At 42.0% G+C, this 27103-nt stretch overlaps 1 protein-coding gene across 1 annotated transcript; it reads right to left on the bottom strand.

Moving 5' to 3' along the window:
* Nucleotides 1-7872: 7872 nt before the first annotated feature.
* LOC310785676 (cyclic GMP-AMP synthase-like) lies at nucleotides 7873-26340 on the bottom strand (the record flags this gene model as incomplete). Its single annotated transcript, XM_083646821.1, has 5 exons — nucleotides 7873-8325; nucleotides 14681-14780; nucleotides 16050-16319; nucleotides 25409-25625; nucleotides 25804-26340. 5 exons carry the CDS (start codon nucleotides 26338-26340, stop codon nucleotides 7992-7994), a joined length of 1458 nt encoding a protein of 485 aa, XP_083502947.1. The 3' UTR covers nucleotides 7873-7991.
* Nucleotides 26341-27103: the final 763 nt, after the last annotated feature.

Consider the following 27103-nt stretch of genomic DNA (forward strand, 5'->3'; position numbering starts at 1 on the left):
TGACCAAACCAAAATGACATGTGGGGTACCCCAAGGATCAATTTTAGGTCCTGTCCTGTTTAACCTTTATATGCTCTCTCTGGGCCTAATTATGCAAAAAAACAAAATAGCTTATCATAGCTATGCAGATGACACCCAACTCTACATAGCCCTCTCATCGGATGACTATGCCCCCATAGAGTCACTGTGTCAGTGCCTTGCGCAAATTAATGATTGGATGTGCCAGAATTTTCTCCAACTTAATAAAGACAAAACAGAGATAATTGTCTTCGGCAAAAAAGAAGATAGGCTCAAAGTTACTGCTCACCTCGAATCCCTATCTCTGAAGCCAAAGGACCAGGTAAAAAATCTTGGCATTATTATTGACTCTGATCTAAATTTCAACTCCCACTTCAAGCTTATAAGAAAATCTGCCTTCTATCATCTAAAAAATATAGCAAGGATTAGAGGCTATATGTCCAAACAAGATCTTGAAAAACTAATTCATGCTTTCATTTCTAGCAGGCTAGACTACTGCAACAGTCTTTTCAATGGTCTTCCCAAAAAAGCTGTTAAACAACTTCAGCTCATTCAGAATGCGGCTGCTAGAGTTCTAACAAGAACCAAGAAAGCTGAACACATTACACCAGTTCTCAAATCCCTGCATTGGCTGCCAGTAAATCTTAGAATAGACTTTAAAATTCTGCTAATAGTTTACAAATCTCTCAACGGGTCAGGCCCACACTACATCTCTGAAATGCTTCTACACTATGAACCATCCAGATCCCTGAGATCTTCAGGCACTGGTCTACTAATTGTCCCAAGGACCAAATCTAAACATGGTGAAGCCGCGTTCTCCCACTATGCCTCTCATAACTGGAACAAACTCCCTGAACACATTAGATCTGCCCCTACTCTGCCTATTTTTAAATCCAAGCTAAAGACCTTTATGTTTACTCTTGCTTTTAACTGCTACTAAACTACTGCCTCTCTCGGCCTGTAATTTTAAAAAGATTTTTCCTGTACATTTCCAACAAATGGACTGTACATGTAATAATAATACTGAAGAGTGCCTTGTAACTTATTTAAAACAGAAATAATGTTTCATGTTTGTTAATTTGAGTATATATTTTAACTAAAACTGTCGGCTGTGTTTTTTATGTGTTTTTTATATGTGCATTGCTTTGCTGCTTGTTTTTTCGATTATTTTTTTGTAAAGCACCTTGAATTGCCTTTGTGTATGAAAGGTGCTATATAAATAAAATTTGACTTGACTTGACTTGACCGCATCGGTAGAAGCCGATGGGCTGAGCTGGAAGCCAGAAAGAAGGTGATGGTGTGTGGGTATCAGAGTGCACGATCCGATCTTTGATGTTCCGTGCGCGTCTGAAAGTGATCAAAGGGGGTTCTGCTACAATCTCTTTGAGAGCTGGATCACTCCTGAGGACATCCCAGTGTTTGAGTAGTTTGTTTTATTCTGGTTGCCATGGCATTATATTCTGTGGAGAAACAGATACGAGGAGAGGTGCAGTGTTTTTGTTTTTTGGTTAGGAGAGTGTGTCTTTCAGAGCGCACCGCTCTCTGATAGGCTGAGACAATGCATATGACGTTCTCCCGAGCCCTACCAATCTGTTCACCTGGGGCCTGGTGGACTCACCTGCCTGTAAACTCTGCCAGAAGAGGGGATCCATGGAGCACATTCTGAGCTGCTGTTCTAAGGCCTTGGGAGAGGGGCGGTACCGGTGGCGCCACGACCAGGTCCTACGGGCAGTAGCAGATACCATCAGTACTGGCATCAGCTCCAGCAAGTTGCAACACCCCACAAAGTGCTCCATCTCTTTTGTTCGTGCCGGAGAGAAGCCTCAACCCCATCCAAAGGCCCAGGGAGGGCTTCTCTCAACAGCAAGAGACTGGCAATTCCTAGTCGACCTAGGAAGTCAGCTTTTTGACCGCCAGGTGGGCGTTCCCGGCAGCACGTAACGCCCCTTGAAAGCTATGAATTGATTAGAATATGGGCCGTCTGTAAACATCAATAGGTGTCTGAAGATAAGAAACACCCCATGACACCAGGTCCTTCACTGATGATGTGTCCAGGTTGCACCGTGAGGTGTATAATATGACTATATTGTGGAAGTCGATAAAAAGAGACGGACAGCTGGGTGCAGGTAAAAGCTCTTGTCTTTACTCGTGACTTCCAACAAACAATTCACAGGTAAGACACACCTTTCAAGGCAACCCCTATGTAAGACACACCTCCTTCTCTTCCCCATTCCCCCCACCATCCTGTCCCTTCTGGTGTGAGATGCTACCATCTAGTGTCCATTTAGTGTCCACCACAATATATATATATATATATATTTTTTAGAGCCCCATTGTAACCCACTGAGTCGGCCATCTACAATCCCATCCGCTGCCCATCCACTGCCCACCTACTACCCCATCCAAGCCCATCTGCCCCTTCTGCTGTCCCAGTTGGTCTGGCTCTCTACCCGGGTCACCGTCTCACCTTCCGGAAGAACATCCCCGTCTGTATTCGTCCGGCCTCACGGTCATCATCTCGGACAGTGATTGTAGAGGGTGGTAGGACGATCTCAGGTTTATTTTGTTTGGTGGTAAAGAAAAAAAGAAAAGAGAAAATAATTTAATGTGTGGAAACTAAAGATATTGTGAATCCACAAACCTGTAATTGTATGTTGGACTGGACATACAGTACTTTCCCTACACCACAGCTATTCTGTTGTTGCATGTGTTAATTGGGGTGGATATCTCATGTCTACTTAATAAGCAAGCAGCCAGACAAGCAAATCTTAACCAAACTCCTCATTGAACCTAGAGTAGAGGCCACTAGCTTCAGTGACAGACCCAGAGGGGGGTTACACTCTCACTCTCACTTTAGTGGTTTGTATGACCATTTCTTATTTCCTTACATCTCTATATTAAGAGGGATAATTACTTTTTTTATTCTTCGAAAAGGAAATGTTTGTCGGTGTCAATCTGGTGTGTTGTTTGGGTTCACTCAGGCTCCATAGTTGATCCTAGAGACTTCTGACCTTTTGGCCCATAGAATACTGCAATTAGTGTATTCCTTAGTTACAGTCATCATTATCATCATATTTTGTAACTTTTAGTTGCAAGGGTTACACTTACCACTTTTGTTGATGAAAATACTTGATTCATTGTCTGTTGACCCAGTGAAAAAATAAATCCTTTTTACAACGTTTTATGTGTTGTTATTGCATAGATTTTTTATTTTTTATTTTTCACTTTACTTAAAGCATACAATGACCACTTATAGTGACTTATAACCAGCTTGTAATGTATTATATCTGCTTATAACTCAGGAATTGCTTTCACTTTACTTAAAGCATACAATGACTATTTATAGTGACTTATAACCAGCTTATGCATTGTATCTGCTTATACCGCAGGACTTTCATTACTTTACTTAGAACATACAATGACCACTTATAATAACTTATAATCACATTATAGTGCATTATAACCATGATTATAATGCCTTATAATGTGATTATAATATATTACAACTATGGGAATTATAGTGCATTATGATCCATGGGGGAAAAAATGTCCTTGAGGGACCCGCAGTTATAATGCATTATAACACTTGACTCTATAAGTGATTATAATATGCTTTATATTGTATTATGATTATAGTTATAAAGCATTATGAATAGTTATGAGTGCTTATAATGCTGTATAACTATAGTTATACAGCATTATAATCGCATTATGAGGCATTATAAGTATGCTTATAATGCATTATGGGCTTCATAGAAAGTGTTACCGAATTTTGCACCTCTGTGTTGTTGGGAAGAATAGCAGCTCAGTGCAGCTCTCTGGTTGGCGTGGCCGCTGTAAATTCGCAGATGGCTGATGTAATGAATTCACCGTGAGGATATTTTTCGTGACAGTAAAATTGACCAATCAGATCATCCCTCTAAATGGATGGGGAGGCTCATCGTTGGCTGTATGACAGATTCCTCCTGCTGCGTTGGACAATACCATGTGACAAGACTCACAGCAGCAACTAGCTGCACGACAGTCTGCGTTGTTGACAGACTGTCAACAATGCGCGACAGTCTGCCGCAACTAGGCAGAGGATCATGGCTGCCGCACCGCCAAACTCTTCTCATTGCAGATTAACTTTTAATGAAAAGTTTAAATTGATTGGGAAATAAGACCCACACCAGCTCTTAATTTGGTTCAGAAAATCTGTTTTCTGTTGTTTTGTTGTTCTGAGGTCACATGACGGGCTGGTTTACCAGGCTATGTTACACTGTGTTCAAAACCAAAACACTTTCAGAAGCATTTCAACGCCAGCAAGAATTATACACGGTACCGTCCGTGGATGACCGGATCAAGCCAGAACGTCTCCAGGAGACGTTTACGCACGGGTACAGACACTGTACTGCAGCGTAATTGACAGCCTCCTAACCCAGATCTCCAACTGCTTTACTGATCACAAGCTGGCATTCCTGGCCATTCTCGCACCGTTAATAATCGAATGTATTAACTTGTATAGGCCGCTTAGCCTGTTCCAACTTGTTATACAGCGCGCTGCTGTGTGTGTGTGTGTGTGTGTGTGTGTGTGTGTACATGCGTGCGTGCTGTGTTGCGTGACAGACATGTGTCGCTGCTGCTCTGATGGTTCTGTGTTGTGATGTGTCGGCCCACTGTCATATTCCGCTGAAATTCACACACAGCTTGTCTATAGTCTTGTTCTTCACCATCTACACCACGGACTTCATCTACCAGACAGAGACTTGCCACCTTCAGAAGTTCTCTGATGACTCTGCGATAGTGGGATGTATCAAAGATGGCGATGACGATGAGTATCGGGATGTGGTGGCCAACTTTGTCACATGGTGTGAGCAGAACCACCTGCAGCTCAACGTGTCAAAGACAAAGGAGCTGGTGGTGGACCTAAGGAGGGTCAAGGCTCCGGTGACCCCTGTTTCAATCCACGGGGTCAGTGTTGACATAGTGGAGGATTACAAGTACCTGGGCGTGTACATTGACAATAAACTAGACTGGGCTAAGAACTCTGATGCACTCTACAAGAAGGGGCAAAGCCGTCTCTACTTTCTGAGACGGCTGAGGTCCTTCAACGTCTGCCGGACCATGCTGAGGATGTTCTATGAGTCGGTAGTGGCTAGTGCCTTCCTCTATGCTATTGTGTGCTGGGGTAGCAGGCTGAAGGCAGCGGATGCAAACAGACTTAACAAATTGATCCGTAAAGCCAGGGACATTGTGGGGCTGGACCTGGGCTCTCTGACTGCGGTGTCAGAGAAGAGAACGTTATCCAGGCTACGCTCCATCATGAGCAATGACTCGCACCCACTCCACGGCGTGCTAGTCAAACACAGGAGTACATTCAGTGAGAGACTGATTCCACCTAGATGCAGCACGGAGAGGCACAGGAAGTCATTCCTGCCTGTGGCCATTGGTCTATTTAATGCCTCTCTTAAAAGAGCACCTCGGAGACGCTCAGTCTCCCTGAGACTGAGCCAGCCGATAGGCTAACTGGAAAAGTGCCTGGCTGAGCCACGTGTAACGTATAGGGCAAGCCGAATAATATAACTTCAGTGTGCAATAAAGATAGGCTAACTGGAAAGTGCATGGCTGAGCCACGTGTAACGTATGGGGCAGGCCGAATAATATATGTTCAGTGTGCAATAATGACAATTGGCACGTAATGTATACTTACTCTACGTATTGCTTACTTAGACGTACTCCACTTTTTTTTCTTTGCTCCTATTGCATTTAATACTGTTTACTGTTTATACTGTTATACTGTTTATTCCATGCTATGTTGTGTTCTTTCTTCTTCTTCTCATTCTGCTTATTTACTATCGCATTACTACTGTGTATTTTATTTTATTTTATCTTATGCTATCTGTTATGTGAACGAGCAACTGTAACTTGTCCCAATTTCCCCCCGGGGATCATTAAAGTCTTTCTGATTCTGATTCTGATTCTGATGATGTGACTGGTTGCATTTTGCTGAATAGAATAGGCTAGCTGTTTATTTCTCTCTGTGCTGTCTGGTCGTGGCTGAATAGGGTCATATGCGATGATGACTTTCAGACGTATTGTCATAGGACACAAACCAAGCTGGTACTTAACTTTTTTCTGCTGCTGGGGAGGGGATAGGGTTACATGTGGGCTGGTCAGAGGGCCCAGGTGTGAGAGGCACGGTTCGCTACTGCCTGGTACTGTAGATAAACTGCTGCTGAGGCCTGGTCTTAGCCTGCTGGATGGAGTGCAGCTGTGAGGCCTGGGCTTAGCCTGCTGGGTGGAGGGCAGCTCAGTGCTGAGGCCTGGTAGATAAGATGCTTGTGAAGCCTGGGCTTAAGGGCGGGACATACTCCATGCACGCTTCCAACCGTGAGGGCCGTGCGGGCAATATGACGTAATTACAGTGGGGGCCAGGCCACCGCAGCCGTAAACGCATGTCGCCAGATTTTTCTAGCAGCGCGCCGCACCGCACTGCTCCGCTTTGGAGGGAGAGACAGGAAGAGAAATTAAATGAAGAAGTAGCTATTTATACAGTCCATGGTAAGTAGGCTACAATGAGCCATGTTTTGACCACATTTCTTGACCCATGTGGTAAACTTTGATTTCTAACTGTTCATTTCAAGTACTGTGCTGTGTTGAGAGAGAGATCTGGGCCTATTTACATTCAATAAAAACAAGATTGGCGATTCTATTCATGTGCTGATACAATCGTTTGAGAGTGAAACCGCAGTCTACTGAACATAAATGGCATTCCATTGACTTTTAATTGAGTTTCATTGACTTTATCATGGGCCATTCACTGTACTATGTAAGCAGCGGTGCTCTGAGCAGCACTCTGAGTATGACCACCTCGGCCCTGCGCTCCCGGTTTGCAGAGCTCCGCCTCCCGCTGCCCGCCTGGAGTATGTCCCGGGCTTTAGCCTGCTGGATGGGGAGCAGCTCAGTGCTGAGGCCTGGTAGATACGCTGTTGGTGAGGCCTGGGCTTAGCCTGCTGAATGGAGAGCAGCTCAGTGCTGAGGCCTGGTAGCTGGGCTGCTAAGTCCATTTACAATCTCTAACAACAATTGTCCATTTACAATATCTAATAAGAATAAAAACTTTAACTCAGACTCTAAGGAAAATCTTAACTTAAGGTGCTTTGTGCAACCAGCCCCAGGCTTTTTAAATCACATTGTTTCTGCTATTTCTAAGGAAGTGGAACTGTGGAAGAATGCAGTCTGGCTGGCTTTTCCACTGACTTGCCCACGCATTACCCACATTATGCACCTGACAATGAATGGTGCTGTATGTCCCAGCCATAAACTGGTAAACTGACTGCTTATTTCCAGGAAAGTGAAACTTAGTTCTCGGCTCTGCTCTCTCTTGGTAGGTGGAGTAAAACAATTCATTGACAAGTGAAAGCAAGTGGAGTGGAAGTTGACCATAAAAGGAAGAATTTGTTATTGAACAAATTATTTTTTTATCAAGTTGCCAAAGATATGCCTTTCCAAAACTTTTTTTTACTTTGAAGTTTAAAATGTTTAAATGTTCTCCATTGCCTTTATTTACAGGTGAGAGGATAAATGAAGAGCGTACTGTTCTTCACATCTTGTTTAAAGATCTTGACATCCTGATGTAGATGTAGATTGCGCTCTGAAAATATATCACGTGGTGAGGTCATTTAGGAAGTTATTTCATATAAGCTGGTAAAGGAGAATAGGGAGACAATTACAATATGGTAAACTGTTTATATTGCACTTTGCAAGATGTTGATACAAAGTACTTAAACCACAAAAAAGTAAACAGGATAAACAATGAAATAGCATACAAGACATCAATTTAAAACAGGCTGACAGAATATGAAAAAATCAGATAAAAAGATAATAAAATGGGCAGAAACTAATTGCATAACATTTGGTTGATGCTTTTACACTTGAAAGATTCCTCTGAGTTTCTCGTGCAAGATGGTTCACAGCTGGATCTTGGACAGTCATCACTTTTGGAATATGGGAAAACCTTTGTCACGTTCTTCCTTGATCCGACGAGCCAGAGATGTGCAGCTCTTAGAACTAGGACCCGAGAGCAGGTTCTGAGATGGGATGAAGAAGTTGGAGAGTTGACGTTTTGTTAGATGGGACTCAAAGTTTTCCAGCAGCAGCTCAAAGCAGTAGTTAAGACTTGAGGCCTCCCAGTCACTGTCCTTAGTTCTGGAGCAGCAGACATGGAGGAGGGTGGTCTTGGCGTGGTACGAGCAGAACTTGTTCAATGAGGAGTCTTCGCTTTTCAACAGACCCAGCAAGTGCTTGAGGAGCTTCAAACAATCCTTCCTGGATGTAAGAACAAAGGATCAGGCTTTGGTGCTTTCTCAAATTAAGCATATTTTACCTTACAGAGATAGACGTTAATATTTTTAAGCACTGGCCATGGGCCAAAATGTAATCTTATGTAAAAAAAAGAAAAGAAAAACAATACAGAAAGGGTACAATTTAATGCAACTTAATGCAGCCTTCTTTGACACATATATAAATTAATTCTATTATATAAATGAAAAGTCATTAACAGAATGAAAATATACATTAGAATTATTTGAGAAAAGAAGTAGGCAGCGGGCCCTACTTTAAAAAAGGCAGTCTCCATAGCATTTAAAAAGCCTATTATTGAATATTGGCTAACCATATATTGAATAATATAAAATAAAATAAAATAATGGAAATAATAATAATAATTGAATAAAGGCTTTTTAACTGCTATGGAGATCGAGTGCCTACTTTTCTCAAATGGACTTGAATGGCCACCTCCAATGAGCTCCTTTTTACAACATCTTTAAGCCTAATGTTGTTCTTTTTTCTTTCTACATTCATATATACTAATTTATTTAAATAGAAAACTCAATATCTTTATAAACATAATGGTACATATTCTCTCACAGTCTCTTGTGTGCACCCCCATGTATGACTCTACATCATTATCATACCCCCTCCCTCCCACCCTCCCTCCTGGCACTGTGCCTGAGTGAGTCAGTCATGACCGTAAGATGTAAGTGTTGTGCAATTTTCACATGAATTCTGATGTGGCATTTCCTGAAGGAAATTTTTCAGATGAAAATGAGCAAGACCAGGGGTTTTCAAAGTCTGGGACTGTGAGCCTCCCCTCAGACAATGCTTGGAAACAGGCACCCCCCCTTCCTCGTTCATTTACTTGGTTAGTTTTGCTCAATTCATGGATGCCTATGGGATCATGATTATGTTATTTGATCACATAGACATTCAACAATTGAGCCAAGATATCCTTATATTAATGTTTGACATACTTCAGAGTACACCAAATACTTTAAAAGTCTGTGGGCTCTATCTTCCCAAAAGCGCTAATTTAGTGTTTGCGCTCGTTTAACGCCGTGTGCAATGCAAATTGGGGGCAGACACAAGCGCATGCCTGTGATAATTGTACTGGGCATTGGCTGCCACAAGCCAAAGCAGGCGTTTCCGCGCTAAATATAGATGGCATTACCCTATCGTCAGCAGCGCGCAATTACTTCGCACTAAGAGCTTTGAAAAGGACCTCTTACGCACAAATACCTCGCGCTCTCGGAGCGCACCCGTAATCTCTGTCTAGCGCAGCGCAGTGCAAAGTAGAATTCCTTTTGAGATGTCATTACGCACAGCCTAGACATCAAATTATGCCAGGCCCAGTAGACATTGCGCAGCCAACTACTGACCCTACGAAAAACAACATCCCTCTTCATCCTGGACTTCTTATGGACGTATGTAAATCCAAGGGCTTACGCATTCTTCATCTAAATGTGAGCCTACTACATAAAATTAATCAAATCCGGCATCTTATACAAGGTAGTAAAGCAGGTATAGTTTGGATATCGGAGTCCTGGCTGGACGCCTCAATAACGGATGTCGAGATTGAAATGGAGAATTACACTGTGATTAGGAAAGACCATAATAGGAGGGGGGGAGGGGTCTGTGTTTATATTAGGTCAGATATTGTTTTTAATGTAAGATTGGATCTCAATGATGAGCACTTAGAAGCAGTCTGTGCTAACATCCTTCTTCCTAAGAGTAAACCAATCCTAGTGGGATTATGCTACAGACTGCCAAATCAAATTGATTTTTACACTAAATTAGAAGAGCTATGTTTCAAACATAGCGAATTTTTGTCTGGTGAAGTGATATTAATGGGTGATTTTAACACCGACGTTTCAAGCCTTGACCATTCCATGAACAGGGCCTTCCTAAACCTTTGCACCAACTACAACTTTAAACAACTAATAAATAAACCCACTCGGATAACAAGTTCTTCACATACCACTATCGATCTAGTTTTAGTGTCTGATAAGTCTAAAATCTCAAATAGTGGGGTAATAGACTATGGACTAAGCGACCACTCAATTATATTCTGCACTCGCAAGGTTCAGAGGGCAGTCCTTGGGTATCACAACACTACCAAGATAAGGTCTTGAAGAACTACAATAGTGAAGTGCTAAAAGGTAGGCTACTGTGCATGGACTGCTCACCTGATTTTAGTTGTGTGTCTGTGGATAAAGCTTGGGAGCATTTTAAATCCTTGTTTCTAGCAGCCATAAACGAGATTGCACCAGAAAAAACTATAAGATGTAAAGTCAGATCGGAGCCTTGGATGAACTCAGAAATCCTCAAAGCTATCAAGGTCAGAAATGACACATTCAGCAATTTTAGTAGAAACGGGAATGAGCAAGTCTATAATGATTTAAAAAAACTCAGAAATGAGGTAACTAGTCTGATAAAGAAAGCCAAGACTGAGTATTTCAATGATAAAATTACAGAGAATAAGTCAAATCCACAACAGCTGTGGAAGTGCCTGAAACAGACAGGATATAGAAACAGGCTTATAACAAAAGCAAAAAACATGAGTCTAGACATAGGAGGCACGCTCGTAACAGGTCATTTTAATGTAGCAAATAGTCTAAATAAGTTTTTAAATACTATAGCAAACACACTAGTTAATAATTTGCCCACTGCAACAGACACGTATGGTAAAAGTCATGTGGAGCGTTTTTATCAACAAAAAGGTGTCCAGGCAGACACGTTTTTGTTTTCAAGTGTGTCTGAGGAAACAAGGCCCTCAACCCTGCTAAGGCAACAGGACAGGACAAAATCCCCGCCAGATTCCTGCAGGATGCAGCCGAGGCCATAGCTCCCTGCTTAACTTTCATAGTAAACATGTCCATCAGCCAAGGACATTTTCCAAATGATCTTAAGGTAGCTAGAGTTATTCCTCTCTATAAAAAAGGAAATAAACTGGACCCGGGTAACTATCGTCCTGTCTCGATCCTAAGCACAGTGTCCAAGGTGTTGGAAAGGATAATATTCGAACAAATCAATGAATATATTTTAAACAACAACCTCCTGTACGATTTTCAGTCTGGGTTTAGGCCATCTCACTCCACAGACACCCGTCTACTCTATCTGACAGATCTAATTAGAACAGAGGTTGACAATGGTAAATATTGTGGCATGGTCCTACTAGATCTACAGAAAGCATTCGACACTGTGAACCACAGAATACTTTTGTTAAAATTGAAGGCCATGGGATTTGGCAGTACATCACTGAGATGGGTAAGGTCATATCTGGGTGGCCGTAAGCAAGTGGTCGAAGTAAATGGCACTATGTCCACTTCATTACAGCCAACATGCGGGGTCCCTCATTTTGGGTCCCCTTTAATTTTTATTATAAATTAATGATATGAAGTCAGCTTGTGACTGTAATTTGTTTGTTTTTTCAAGGAAGACAAGGAAACGGTTGAGAGAACCCTCAGCCAGGAGCTCCTAAAGATCAGCTCCTGGTTAGTGGACAACAGACTATCCCTTCATCTAGGGAAAACCGAAGCGATAGTCTTTGGCTCCAACATCAGACTGAGAAGGTCCCCTGGGTTCAATGTAATGGTGGGTGATGTGGAGGTCGCAGCCAAGGAGGAGGTCACTTACTTGGGCTGTGTTTTAGACAGTAAATTATCAGGAGAGAGCATGGCTCTAAAAGTAGTCTCCAGGGTAAACCAGAGAGTTAAATTTGTCACTAGGATTGCTTCATTTATAAATACTGCAGCGTTAAAAATTCTAGCAGGAGCCCTGGTACAATGTCATTTTGATTATGCCTGCTCCTCCTGGTACACCAGCACCACCATGACACTGAAAAAAAGATTGCAGACAGTGCAAAACAAATTATTCAGGCTCATTCTTCAACTGCATCCCAGGACTCACCTTCTACAGTCTCATTTTGACAGTCTCAAATGGCTCAAAGTAGAGGAGAGAGTAAACCAGATTAAACTTTGCATCGTTCACAGGATAGTAAATAATGTAGTGCCAAGGTATCTCTTAAATTATTTTAGAAAAGCCAGGGACGTGCACGGCCACGCCACGAGGGGAGCCCCACCGACTTTGTTCCAGTCAGGTGTAAAAGGTGTATAGGGCAGAGCTCTTTCCTTTACACAGCAGCCGTGCTGTGGAACAGCCTGCCCATAACCATCAAGACTAGTTTATCTATGCCGTCTTTTAAAGCTTCTGTAAAGAGCTGGATCAGGAGCAGCTGATCCTGGGTTTAATATGATATTTTATTGACTGTTTTCATTAGGCCTTTTATATTGTTTTGACTATTGTGTATTATGTGCATTATGTTTTTAGTTTCCCCTTGCGTATTGTGTATTATGTTTTTAGTCTCTCCTTTTTCTCCATCCCCCAGCGTGGTGGACACACCCACGCATCCCCCATAGTCTTTGACATGTGCATCTTAAAACATGCACTTATATTCTTACACTCTCACACGCACCCATACATTCATTCACCACACTGACACCTTGAGGACCGCAATGGAAATAAGCTCCTAGCTTTATTGCGTTTTTATCCTTTTGATAATGGTGTGTCTGTCTATGTACTGTATATATGTAATCACTATCAATAAAGATGTCAATCAAAAAAAAGCCTCTTGAGTTCCTGTTGCACCACATTGAAACGGGGCTGCTCCCAGAGGTTAGAGATTTTTTATTTTTATTTTTTTTGACCGATGGGTTCCCAGATTACATCATTTATAACAGGTGAGGAACACTTAATTTACTAAACGTTTATAGATGACTTGCATTTGTGATATGTTAACATATTACTCATCATCAATCAAATGGATATTCATGTTTTGTAAGTGATTGGTTCATCATTAACTAAAGGCTTATAAATGACTTACGACTGAACATTATTATAAAGTGTTACCCATGTGGCCTGCATTGTGTTCCTGGCAACAACCCATGTTGAGGGCTTGCCCAGGCGTTGAGGTGGGATTCGATCCACTGGTCTCCCGCAACCTCAAGAGAGCTAGCTCTGGATCGTGCAGGTAAACCCTACGTCTCTAGATGTTTGGTTTAATCTACTATTGACATTAAATTAAATGGAAAAAGGGAGTTTAGGATTTTGCAGCCCTAATTCATGGTTATTACACAGAAACTACCACAGTTATTATTATTACTTCGGTAATTACATTATTATTATTATTATTATTATCACACTATAACCATGTTACCAAGCTGTAATGTAAAGTGCTACCGGGAAATCATGAGGCTTCAATAACATTCAGTATTGAGTTTCATTTTCTTCATAGTTATTTTATCAAGTACAGTGTAGGTATCTAATGTTTTAATGAAAAAAAGCTCTTCCAAAATAAATTAACACATTGAATGCCAGCCATGTTTTCATTCCTGTAGGTAAGTTGTGCCAGGGGTGTTTTTGACGATTCTGGCTCATTTTAGAAGAGCCGAGGATTCTTTTCTGTTAAGAATTCATGAACACCAATCATCTAAAAATAACTAATAGAATGTGTGCTTTCTCTGTCTAAAAGAGTTAGTTTGCAGAGTTAGTAGTTATGTAGATATTAGCCGTTGAGTACAGCATGGTTTCAGCGTCTGGAAATTTATTCAGAGATAAATGGCTTTTTGTGAAACAGTCACTTTAACCATTCATTTTTGGCATCAGTAAGACCGTCAGACATTCTAAACAATAGTTTTGAACAGTAATTTCCTCCATAACAACAGGAAACACCCCTCTCATTCAAACTCCTCCCTCCGTGTGTCTTCTCCTCCTTCCTCCTGGCTCTAACAGCGGGCGTGTCAGAAGCGCGTTGCTGCTGCCTGCCTGCCTGTCTGCCTGTCGGGCAAGACGAGTCTGAAATGGATTACTGTAAAATCGCGTCGCTATTTCCTTGAATGGCTTGCTCCCGCGGTGTGTGTGTGTGTGTGTGTGTGTGTGTGTGTGTGTGTGTGTGTGTGTGTGTGTGTGTGTGTTCGCGCGTTGCTGCGCGGCTCTGGGGGGAAGGGATCTCTGTCCGTTCTGTGTGTGTGTGTCCGGGCTTCTGACTGTAAAATCGCCAAGCCATTTCCGCGGGAGGCGGCTGCTTTTGTGGCTTTTGGGTCCCGTGGCTGTGACTTCTCTCGGTCTCTGTCGCCACTTAGTGGTCGGTAAAATAGATTACACACATGCTCTTGCTCCAAATAGTTATCTCGAAGATGTAAAAGGGGTTGATTGATGTCCCACTGTCAAAAAAAAAAAATGTTTATGTAAGACGAGTTAGTCCGTCCTTGGCACTTAAGCGCTGGATTATGTAAGACGAGTTAGGTCGTCTATGGCACTTAATGAGTTAAATCATATAAAACCCAACCTGCAGCAGCGTGCTCCGCCCACTTCGCAGCATGTCTTCTCTGATCCATGATTCTTCATTATGGCTTTCTCCACATTGGAGAATGAAATCCGCCAAACATCTGTGGTCATAGGAAGAAAGAAAATCACACCAAGGTGTTGAAGTAAGTGGTGCAGGTTTCCGAAGGTCGGACACTTCTCCCCCGCCCCCTTCTCCATATGCACAGGCTACTCCTGATTGGTCTATCCTCTAAACCTACATTGTTCTGAAGGAGCCGGGGGTGGGGCCTAGGCTACATCTCAGCTTCCCTCCCCTCACCTCATGCTACAAACAGACACACGTTACTTATAGAAGTGGCTGCACCACTCAAGTGGGCATGGGAAGTTGCGGCTTCCCTTTTCTCTAGTGTTCATCATCATCATATAAAAGGCAGTAAGTCGGTTTGTTTCTCTGTTAAATTTTTTGTCCCACATTGGATGATGTCATCAGCAATTGTGATGTAACTCGAGCAATTGTAATGTCATCAGTGAGTGATGTCAGCATTGATGCGAAGTTGAGCAATTGTGTGCTGCGCATGCCAATAGAGCAGACGAGGCCACGCAGCAGCCGAGCTGCGGGTGAGGCCAAAGTTGAGCAATTGTGCGCTGAGTGATGTCACTTGAGCACTCCATGATGTGATCAGTAATGGTCACTCGAGCAATTGTGATGTCATTATTGATGCGAAGTTGCGCAATTGTGCGCTGCGCATACCAATAGAGCAGGCAAGGCCACGCAGTAGCCAAGCTGCGGGCGAGGGCGCGCAGTGGCTGAGCTGCGTATGCAAGCCGAACAGCTGATGAGTTGCAGGGAAGCGCGACCGAGGAATCGAGCACACGTGGCACGCGGGATTTATAGTTGATGAAAAGGCCCTTGTTAAACACATACAGCATTGTTTGGGTAACATGAAGATATGAATCACTTAAATTGCCAAGTACAGTGAATGTAAGGAAATGTTTGAATGTTTGAGGAAATTGACTTGAAGTTAGATAAAGTCTACCCCTCTCTGCTGAATGACTGTTTACATAGACAGTGATCTGATTATTGGTTTGAGGAGGAGATGCAAGCATAGCACAAGAAGGCTGTGTAAAAAATATGTTTTATTAGTTATTATATTGTAATGTGCCACAACAAGCATTCCCCTTTTCCTAGATATCTTTCACATCATTTATCCAAGGCTGAGACTCCAGACATCACATGAAGCCTGGATATAAACAAATTTAGTCCTTGAAATAATCAACTCAAGGTATAATGATCAAGTATTACAACTTGGCCAGTGTCCAAACGACTCATTTCAATGTCACTTCAGTTCACCCATGGAGAGAAGTAAAAAAAAATAAGATTTCAGGTGTACCTTTAGCGAGGACCCCGTCACTTTCCATCATACCACTGCCCTCGTATTTTGAGACGAGGTAGTATGGCTTCCGTTTGTATTCTTGCTTTACTTTTGTTCCCAGCCAGCTCTCTATTTGAAGTCCTCCTTCAGTGGAAGCTGGCCACCTTGATTTTTGGACTTGTAGACTGAGAACAACATCCAGTGAGATGGGGACTGATCTTTCTTTTGACCCTCTTATCAGTAATGTTACAGCCGGGCAACCACTTTTCTTTTTTTCCACCTCCACATCTGAAAGAATAAACAAGAAACACAATTAGAATATATATATATATATATATATATATATATATATATATAGTATATATATTCCCCCCGTTCTTCAGATAGGGGGGATTTATAGATTTTGGGGGGGATCTATAGACATTGGGGGGGATTTTTTCAGGTGATACTATAACGACAAATACCTGCTTATCCTGTCCAATAAGCGATAATACTGTCATTTCACATTTTTGTATTTAAAAAAGGAAATAGTTTATGCACACCTCCTAAATTACTATGGCTTTTGTCGTGTTTCTTTTGCAGACTAAGCCATAGGTTTTTGGTTCTATGAAAGTCTTTATTTTTGGCCGGTGTGTGCATGCGCCAACGGCCCTACATCTCCACTTGTCCAGACGATCTAGGCGCCGATGCTGATTTGATTTGCGTGCTGATCTGTCCTAACCTGACTCCGCCAGATGGGGGCGGTATTGTTCAAACTTCCTTCTGCTGTCCTCTTCCCCCGTTACGTCTACTTGACACAACACAGCCCGTCAATGTACCCGTCTGTAAAAGGTGCAGCTCAGCTGATAAATGCCGACTTTTTCAACGACCAACAGGTTAGCGGATGTGATAGAGAACATCATTAGGCTACATTCCCAAAACGAGTGTTATTTTGTGACGAGCAAACTTTTAATGTTAGAGTTCGACAAGGAAATGCGAGTGCTGCTTCCTTCTGCTGTCCTCTTCCCTCGTTACGTCTAGCTTGACACAACACAGCCCGTCAATGTACCCGTCTGTAAAAGGTGCAGCTGAGCTGAAATTTGTATTTTTGTATCTTAAAATGCTTCAGCAACAGTGACACCTGTAGGGCACTGATGGAGCGGCATGCAGACAGAGTCTGTGCCAGTCTGTCATGTCCTGGTCATGCCCTCGGGGGGTAGAGGAGAAAAAAATCCTCCCCTAGGGCGTTTGATAGCCAACGTAATTTATCTCATGCTAAATATTATTGGTTGAAAACACATGCATTTCACAAGGAACAGTGAAATTATGTGTTTTTCAACCAATAATATTTAGCTGGAGCCTAACCCGCCCTCACCAATCAATACCAAACAATTAATTTATTCAACCTAATTGGTTGTTGATTGGATAGATCGGTAAGATTGACATTGTATTGTCCAATGTTAAATGAGTCTCTCAATGCTGAATCCAGTTCACTATGAGGAAGTGATGACATCAAAATTCCACTTTGCTGTGATGAGCTGGAATATATAGATTTACACGACACTGACGACAGTAGCAGCATATTATATTTCCCCTTTATTTTTATTTACTTTTTATCAAGCAGTAAGTTAGTTGCATTGGATTACGAGCCAAAGCGAGTGGAGACTGAGAAAAGTGGGATATTTGCAACGTCTCGGCAGCATGCGGTTACACTACAGATGGCATGGATATGCAAGTAAGTCAATTCATTTCAAGTTATCCGGGCCTTCTATTAAATTCGGCGTGCAAATGGCCCACCAAGCAGCGCTATTTTTTTCGCATTTATGTTTCATGCTGTCATTTTTCCTAATAAAAACCGCAACCTAAAACTCCCACATTTTTAAACTGAATTTGGCCCGTAAATCCATGGCTGACTGCGAGCTGACTCCGAGCTCGTTTTTAAAGCGTGAGTGGTAATCTTTATACCATGAAAGTAGAAGAAATACGGAATCGATTGGGCCCAAGCATGTCAACCTAGCATGTCGGGAAGGGGGGGTAAATAACGCTCCAAAGTTGATGAATTGGAATGTAACTAAACGAGTATGTTGATAGTGCAGGGGAAGGCACACTCTGGTTTCAGATGCAAGAAAGTGTTTCGGCCATCGCCTTTGTCAAGTCTCATACAAACACAGTGCAAGACAGCCATTATAAAGACAGGTGGGCTGATTGAATGGACAACACCTGTCCTGTGAAACCACACCTGAGTGTGATTACAATGACATCATAGGATCAGTCATGCAGTAATAGGCTACATTTAGACAGATTAATCAAAACATTTATGTCACAGGTAGGCTGTATACCATAATATATCATGAATCTATGTGAATAAATAGATTTATATACAGTAAATAGTAATCACAGTCTAATGCATAGAGATAAATCCTGAAACCTTCTCGCAACAGTTGTAGCCTAAGCCAGTGGCTTTCAAAGTGGGGTCCCCAGCAAAAAGGGGGGACAATCTATTTTCACTATAATTCCATGCCATCCATAAGTAACACAATCTAAGCTAGTGTACAAGTGAGTAACTAGGCTAATAATAACCATAACAGCACAAATAATTGACAAAAATCTCGAAATAAATATACAGTATTTACTCTGAGAAATGAAATAATGAGAAAAGGAACAATTATTGATGGTTAAAACTGAAAGAAAGTAGTGCCCTGTGCACAGCTGTGCTGCTAGTCTCGGGTGCAGCTCGAGCAGGAACAGCAGAAACAGTGAGAAGATCCAGCGCACACCAGGTTGTTCGAATAGACTTCTTTTATTTAAGTTGCATAGATATGGCGAACAACGTCTTTCGCTGTTGCTTCATCAGGTTCGCTTTACAAATGAATGGCACAGGGGTGGGTTTAAAAAGGCTGTACCATCAATAGAGAGCCGCAGGAATGAGTCCGGAAATCATCGATGCTAACAGTCCTGGTTCTTCACTGTTTTCGCCTATGGGAGTTTTGAATGGGTTTTTGCGAACCAGTGTTTAGTAATATCATCTTCACACACGAGGACCACTTTTATGAGTTTTGAAGCTTTTACGTGCCCTTAAAAGGGCGGCTAGCTAGCAAACGGCTAAATGAGACTACACTGTTGAGTTGATGGGGATATATACGTCAATAACGTCACCACTTCAAAGGACGAACACGGAAATTATCTTTCCCTCACCTGGTTCAGCCCGTTCAGCCCGGGGTAATCAGTGCACACATCCAACAACAGTCCAGGTTGAGCGCTGACGTGACGTGGAAGCCAGTGTGTAGTTCTGGATTAACTTAGGGACAGTCCGTTATTTATGAGAGGGGGGGGTATGGTGCAGGGGCGACTTTGTTTTCGTTTTTTTCCTTCACCCTCCCCAGATCTATAAATATATTTCCATGTCCCTCCCTGAGTGCCTGGAGATAAATGCATGACCCTCCCTCCACCATAAATAACCACACTTTATCATATTCACACCAAAGGTATAGAAAATATGACCTTTTCCGATTATTTGGCTATGTTTGATAGCGCCCTATGACATCGGGGGAGAGAGGGGGCGGGGGGCATATAACGTTTAGTACCCAGCCCATAAACGCCTCATCTCCTAGTTATAAAGCCCATCACCCGCTAAGTACCGCTCAGTCCCGCTCCAGTTTCAATCACAACATGTTCGAAACAGAATGCATCGGTGCCTGGCTAATTGAGCCACATGTGAAATCTCCCACTCCCAGCATGCATTGAGGGTAATACATTGACAAGAAATAGCAACCAAATCAGCCTAAATAGGCTAAGTGGTAGATATAAATAATGTTTATGTTAGCACAACATGCAATTGTCGAACATTTCAATATTGGACAAAATAAAACAATAAAAATCAAAACACAACCCTATGTGAAACATGTACGTAATCCAGGTGCTATATATATCCCTTGCAGATTTAACGTTATTTGGATGAGTGACACTGATGCACTGTGATGTCCGCTCCAGCCTCCAATAAGACTTGGCTTACTTCATGTGCACGCCCACTATTTACTTGCCAGCTGCTGCGAGACGAGAAGGAAGAGAAACGAGCATGCAGCCGACTCTGCTGAGCTCATGTTATTTGTAGTGAGCAATGCCCATTGGCCAGGCGTTTAAACGCAAATTAAAACACCCTGGCCTTTTTATCTCTTTTATTCTTTTGAGCGGAGCGGTGAGTGCAAGCGGGTGAAATCTGTATCGAGCGGCGAGCGGTCTGGAGCGGAGTCCAGTCACCATACAGGTAAACCATAGATTATTTATTTATTATTTATTTATTATAACCATAGATAGAGAACCATAGAATTTTGGAATGAAAAAACGCATTTAAAAATATATACAAAATACAAAAAATTAAAGTTGTATAACCCTCCCTAAAGCCAAAATAAAAAACACAAGTCCATCCCCAGTACTCAAAAAAATATTTGATACCCCTCCCCCTTTCTGCACCATACCCCCCCTCTCATAAATAACGAACAGTCCCTTAGCTCGAGCTTTTTACTTCTAGGGCTCGCATTTACGCTACAAAACTCATGAAAGTGGTCCTCATGTGTGAAGATTATCCGACTGAACTCTGGTTCGCGTTTCATTAAGCCAGCGTTGCCCAGAGAGATTATTAGAAGCATCGCGGCAAAAACCCATTCAGAAATCCCATAGACAGAAACAGTGAAGAACCAGGAAGTCCGGGACTTCCGCGTTCTGACTACAAAAATACGTCATCCCTGCGGTTCACTATTATCAGCAGGTGAATATCATTACAGATCATGTGACAGCATGAGCTGCAAATTATGTGACAGCAAAACAATAGAGACAGTCCGCATGTCTGGGAATGCCCACAAAATGTTAACGGCTGGCGCGCGAGTGGGGTAAAACCGCCGATATATCTCATGGGCTGACTCACCAAAAGACGGTGCTGCGGCTCTAAACTACATGTTTGGGGGTTCTAGAGCAGAACACAAGACGTCTGTTCAGATGTGCGTTTACTGCGGTGGTTAAATCCCCGATCGTGTCTGCCTGGGCTGGGCTATCAGCCCAATTGCGTCTACTGTGGGCATTCCTAGAGCCTGTATGGGCATTCCCAGACAGTCTCTATGCAGTTTATACATGTTTGAAAAGACAAGTACATTGAGTTAAATATAGCAATATCAAGTGTCACAATTACATAGAGATTAGAAAATAGATTTTTTTTTAAATATATGTGGAAGAATTTCTAAAATATATACAATAGCATGGTCAGACACATTAATTTACCTGGATAAGGCTCTAGAATGGTCACAATGAAACCACAGCCTATGTATCTAGTGCAATACCTCAACACTTTTTTATATACTGTATATAGGGGGGAGGGAGTCCGTGCCAGGGAGATATAGTGCGTCATCTCACACTCCCTATACAAGGCATCACCTGCAGGTAGAACAAATAAAGTTAATACATCATAAAAATGGACTCAAATCAAGTATTTCATTCAGACCATTGGGCTCAACTGTGTTTAAGGTGTGTATCCAATATGCTTCCCTCCTAAGTAATTGGTTGATGATATTTCCCCTTCTTGGATTGGGTGAGACTCTCAATGCCTATAAATTTCATAGAGGCTGCAGAGCCATGATTTCTGTCATTGTAGTGGCGAGCAATTGCGTAATCCATGTTGCCATTTCTTATAGCTGCCTTGTGTTCTGCAATTCTTAATTTAAGATTGCGTTTAGTTTGGCCGACATATATGAGACCACAAGGACATTTAAGCATGTAGACTACATGTGTCGTCATGCAGTTGATTAGTTATTTTATGCTGTATTTTTCTGCTGTATGTGGGTGGTTAAAATGTTTTGTGTTAAAGGTATTAGAGCAATGTATGCATCGACCACATGTGATTTACATGGACTTCCTGGGAGAGCCAGTTGGTTTTTTACTGCAGGCTCTCTATACATGGATTTAACTATAGAATCAATGATATTTCTGCCCCTTTTGTAACAAAAACGGGGCAAAGAGGCAGCAAGATGTTTGAGGCTATAGGGTCACAGTCCAAGATTCTCCAATGTTTTCTTAAGATGTTCTTGACTTCTCCTGAGACATTATTATACTCTGACACAAAGGTGACTTTATTGTCTGTGTTTTTCTGAGGAGGGTACAGTAGTTGTTTTCTTTCTAGGATTCTGGTTTCTGCATGACGACACATGTAGTCTACATGCTTAAATGTCATTGTGGTCTCATATATGTCGACCAAACTAAACGCAATCTTAAATTAAGAATTGCAGAACACAAGGCAGCTCTGCAGCCTCTATGAAATTTATAGGCATGGAGAGAGTCTTACCCAATCCAAGAAGGGGAAATATCATCAACCTATTACTTAGGAGTGAAGCATATTGGATACACACCTTAAACACAATTGAGCCCAATGGTCTGAATGAAATACTTGATCTGCGTCCATTTTATGATGTATTAACTTTATTTTTTCTACCTGCAGGTGATGCCTTGTATAGGGAGAGTGAGATGAGGCACTATGGTCCCTATTCTCCCACAGGCCTTCGGCGCTAAAACGGGCCTTAAACGCAAAAAAACGTGCCTTGCGCCTGTTTCGGGAAAATAGCAATAGGCTTTAGGCTGCCAAATGCGCTTTAGGCCGAATGGGCGTGGCGGAGTCCCTGAATGCGCCAAAGTGGGCGTGTCGGCGCTAAATACCGGCGTACTCGTATCTTCCAGCCATCTTCCGACCTGGCCTACTTTTAGCGCTTTGCGCTTTTGAAAAGCAGGCCTAAAGCAGGATTCTGTGCACCGGGGACAGGAAAGTGAATGGAGAATACAATATATAGAAAAAAATACTTTAGAATACAATAGAATATAAGATTGCAACCCTTCTCAGGCTTTGGGTGAAGCTGTAATGCAGTTTCATAAATTTAGTTTAGGCTATCATAATAATCCCCATTTATGTGTAATATAGCTCTACGTTTTATTACCCCCCCCCCCCCCCCCGAAATTAGCTAGGCTACTAATATTACTAATATTCCTAATTAATATGTATTATTATTTCATTCAGATAATTGACATTATAGGCATGTACCGTAAAATACCAATTAGAAGCCGACTTCCAAATTGCCGCGGGTCCCATATATAAGCGGGGTCTGGATACATATTTTGTACATAAAAGCAGGTCCCAATTTGACGCCCGGTTAGTTTTTTCAATGTTTTCTTTTTACCTTTGCGACATCCTGTTGAATGCATCTCCCAAACACAACGAAGAAGAAAAATCGGATGAAGAATACGAACAACGAGGAAACGGGAACAACGAGGAAAAAAAACACATGCACGAAACTTGCTGATCAAAATTCGTTTTCCCTCAACATCTGATGATTCTGAAAATTGTGTAGGCATTTCCTGAAGATTTTTATACACTAAAACCGACATCTCTGGTGTAATAATTATTTTGAGAAATGTGCCTATGGTATATTTCCCTGCCAGCGGGCATAGAAGTCCGCTTCTAATTGGTATTTCACCGCTCTTTCACATGTGCGCTACTGAAGAGGGTGCTCCGTGAGTGATGAACAGCGGAGGAGGCAGCGCATGCAACAAATAATCTGCTCACATGATGATCATGTTCTCTCACCTTCAGCGGAGAAAGTTTAGTGGTAAATACCGGTAGGTCACAGTTCAGCTCAAATTTTATTTGATTTCATGTACAGGCCAGAACTGGCATGCAATGTGCTCTGCTGCGCTGAGAGGGAGGCGCGGCTCTCCCCATAGACAAGCAATCGTGTGGGGTGCTGACTGTAGCCAACTCATTAAAATAAATGGTTTAAATAAACAATTTCATACTATTTACAATCTTTGCTGAGCAATATTTTTGTACAAAAATAATTAAAGCAGGTCCCAAACTGCCGCAGGTCCCATATTGACGCGGGGTCTGGCTACATATTTTGTCAATTAACGCCGGGCTAATAATTGGTATTTTACGGTATTTACATGCTTGCAGTATTTTAACTGCAGTTAGATTGCTTTGAGAAGCATAATAATATGGAATAATAGCCTATATATGGAGATAGACAGACCGGATGAAGGGAGGGGGGGGCGGCGGAGCCCTTGGCTTTGTCTGGTTTTACCGGATTTGTCCAGGAATTGGAGCTTAAAAGGCAAGCGTGTGTCTCTTCCCTGCAATTCTCCAATGAGCGGACAATGCATAATTTTACGCTTAAAAGGCGTGGTTATAATGGTTGAGGCTGAGTTTAGCGCCGATACCAAGATATCAAGTGCGCCTTTCCACGCCCACTGCTTTGCGCTGCGGCTGGCGCTCGGCCTAGAAACTGCGCCGCTGCAACGATAGAGCCCACTATCTTCCTGGCACGGACCCCCTCCCCCCTATATTTATATATATATATATATATATATATATATATATATATATATATATAAAGAGTTGAGGTATTGCACTAGATACATAGGCTGTTCTGTGGTTTCATTGTGACCATTCTGGAGCCTTATCCAGGTAAATAAACCATGTTATTGTATATCTTTTTCAAATTCTTCCACATATATTTTAAATATTTTCTATTTTCTAATCTCTATGTAATTGTGACACTTGATAATGCTATATTTCCCTCAATGTACTTGTCTTTTCAAACATGTATAAACTGCATTGTCTTGCTGTCACATGATTTGCAGCTCAAGATGATTTACATGATCTGTAATGATACTCACCTGTTGATAATCGATGGTACAGCCTTTTTAAACCCACCCCTGTGCCATTCATTTGTAAAGCGAACCTGATGAAGCAACAGCGAAACACGTTGTTCGCCATATCTATGCAACTTAAATAAAAGAAGTCTATTCTAACAACCTGGCGTGTGCTGGATCTTCTCACTATATATATATATATATATATATATATATATATATATATATATATATATATATAATTGGGATAGTTGGTGCTCACTGAAAATGTATGTGCCCACTTTATGAATGTCTCCCAGTGTAATGTTAAAATGTACCTAAAGATTTCTGCATTTTCACAAATTGACATGTTAATTTGTATTTCCCAAAAGTGACATGTTAAATAACTTGTATGTAGAGCTCTTTTTAAAGAGATGCCTGTCCAAATGAATAGCCACAACGAGAGCTAATTGTTCTCGCTGTTCAAGATGGGTTAGGAGGCCCATGGCAGTATTCAAACAGCACAAAGTGTATACCAAATATCCAGCAAAAATACATCAGTTCAGTAACTTCAATGATGTCTGCCAGCCACAGTGACTGCTGGTCCATCCCAAAATTCAGATAAAATGTCCCAACAAATGATGGCAGGTTACATATATGTGGCAGACCAATTTACCAGCATTTAGCAAGTGACTGTGCCAACTGCCCACTCTGCATAGCTCAATGTTGTTACTCACCCTCAGACATCTTGACACACTTCTTCACTTCTTCCCTGAACTCCTTGAGTATCTCACTAGCAGGCAGAGTGTCGTCCTCCTTCCGGAACTGATCCAGGCAGCACTTGCCACGCTTCAATGCCACTCTATAAAAGGCCCCGTCCTCACTGAATGGTCTGATGTCCACCCGCTCAATAGGAATGGTCAGCATCACATCAAATTCATCAGCATTAGAGATCTACACACACAAAAACATCACCAGATGATGTCACACGAGCCATCTGGTAGAAACGTGTTAGCCAAAATGCCTCATAGTCCTGTATGTGCCTACATTTCTAGTAAAGGTAATGGCAGTGTCCTTGTCATGAATCAACCCCTGTGTGTGGCCCCTCAGTGTTGGTGCAATGGTTAATCACCTTCAAACGTTCGTAGTAACTTCCAGTAGGCAGGGCTTTTACATCTTTAAAGCAGGTGGTGTTGCGTTTCAAATGATCCATGATGGTTTTCACTGTGCTATTGATGATGGATGCTGCCTCAGATCTTTCCTTTGTCTTTATCTTCAGTTCCTTCAGAGTGGCGGAGAGGAGTTTGTTCACGTCAGCTTTCTTTTCGATGACGCCTCGTGGCACACGAGCCTCTGTGGTGGCCTTTGGTGACTTCGGCTGCCTTTTCTTCTCCTCTGTGAAACCTTCTCCAGGTTTGCCCCTGCCAGCACCTGTTTTTTCCTTTCTGCTCTTCTCTTCTGTTTTGCTGCTGGACACAGGTGGTTTCTCATCGGTGTGTTTTGGCTTTTTCTGCTCTCTTTTCCTTGGTTTCTCTTCCTCCTTGGTGTCATGTTTCTTCTCTACCACCAGGGCTTTCCCTGGACATTGAGGCAGGGGCTTGACTTGTTTTGTTTCCCTAGGTGTGCTATTGGCACAGTGAGCCTTGCTTGATCTCCCTCGACCAGTCATGATGGTGCAATGACAAACATGCGGCTGCCGGCTGGCACTTAAAGGCATTTCCGGCATGTGTATGAGACCGCACCCCTTTACTGTTTGGCCCACAGCCCATTGGCTGTGCCTTATATTTATTTTTTCACAGTGGTTCCCAAACTGGGGTACGTGGAGGTACTACAGGGGGTACTTGGGAGAAAGGGGAAATTGGAAAAAATGTCAGAATAAATCATGAAAATAAATGAAATGTTAAAATAAATCTGCTCAGGAGGCACTAATTGCAGCTCATTTCTTGTTTTGTAATGTTATATTCTTCAAAAGGTGGGTTATCATTCCTCCATTGCATCATGCTATAGTTTTCTCTTGCATTTATCTAAGCAAAATGTTGTAGTCGGGTAAAGGGGGTACTTGGATTCAGAAATCAGGGAGAGGGGTACTGAAGTCAAAACAGTTTGAGAACCTGGTCTACCACAATAAAGATAGAATATGCCTAATTGCATTTATGATAAATCCCAACTTTGATCTCATAACATCTAACATCTTACTAGAATTGGCTTGAAAATCATTGATGGTGGTCATTGGTCATTCTTATTCATACACCAATAGCGACATCTTGTGGACAAAACTGTCTACTGTAATGATGACTGAGCTCAAATCAAATGTTTCGCTCTCTCTTCCTTACACCACACACAGGGTATAGTCTAAATAAAGACCAGGGACACGTTTGTCTGGTTGAAACATGTAGAAAGAAGATTGTTTTGATAGTTGACGATGCGTCTGA

This window comes from Poromitra crassiceps (genome assembly GCF_964638095.1).
Source record: "Poromitra crassiceps genome assembly, chromosome: 11".
NCBI classification, from domain to species: domain Eukaryota; kingdom Metazoa; phylum Chordata; class Actinopteri; order Beryciformes; family Melamphaidae; genus Poromitra; species Poromitra crassiceps.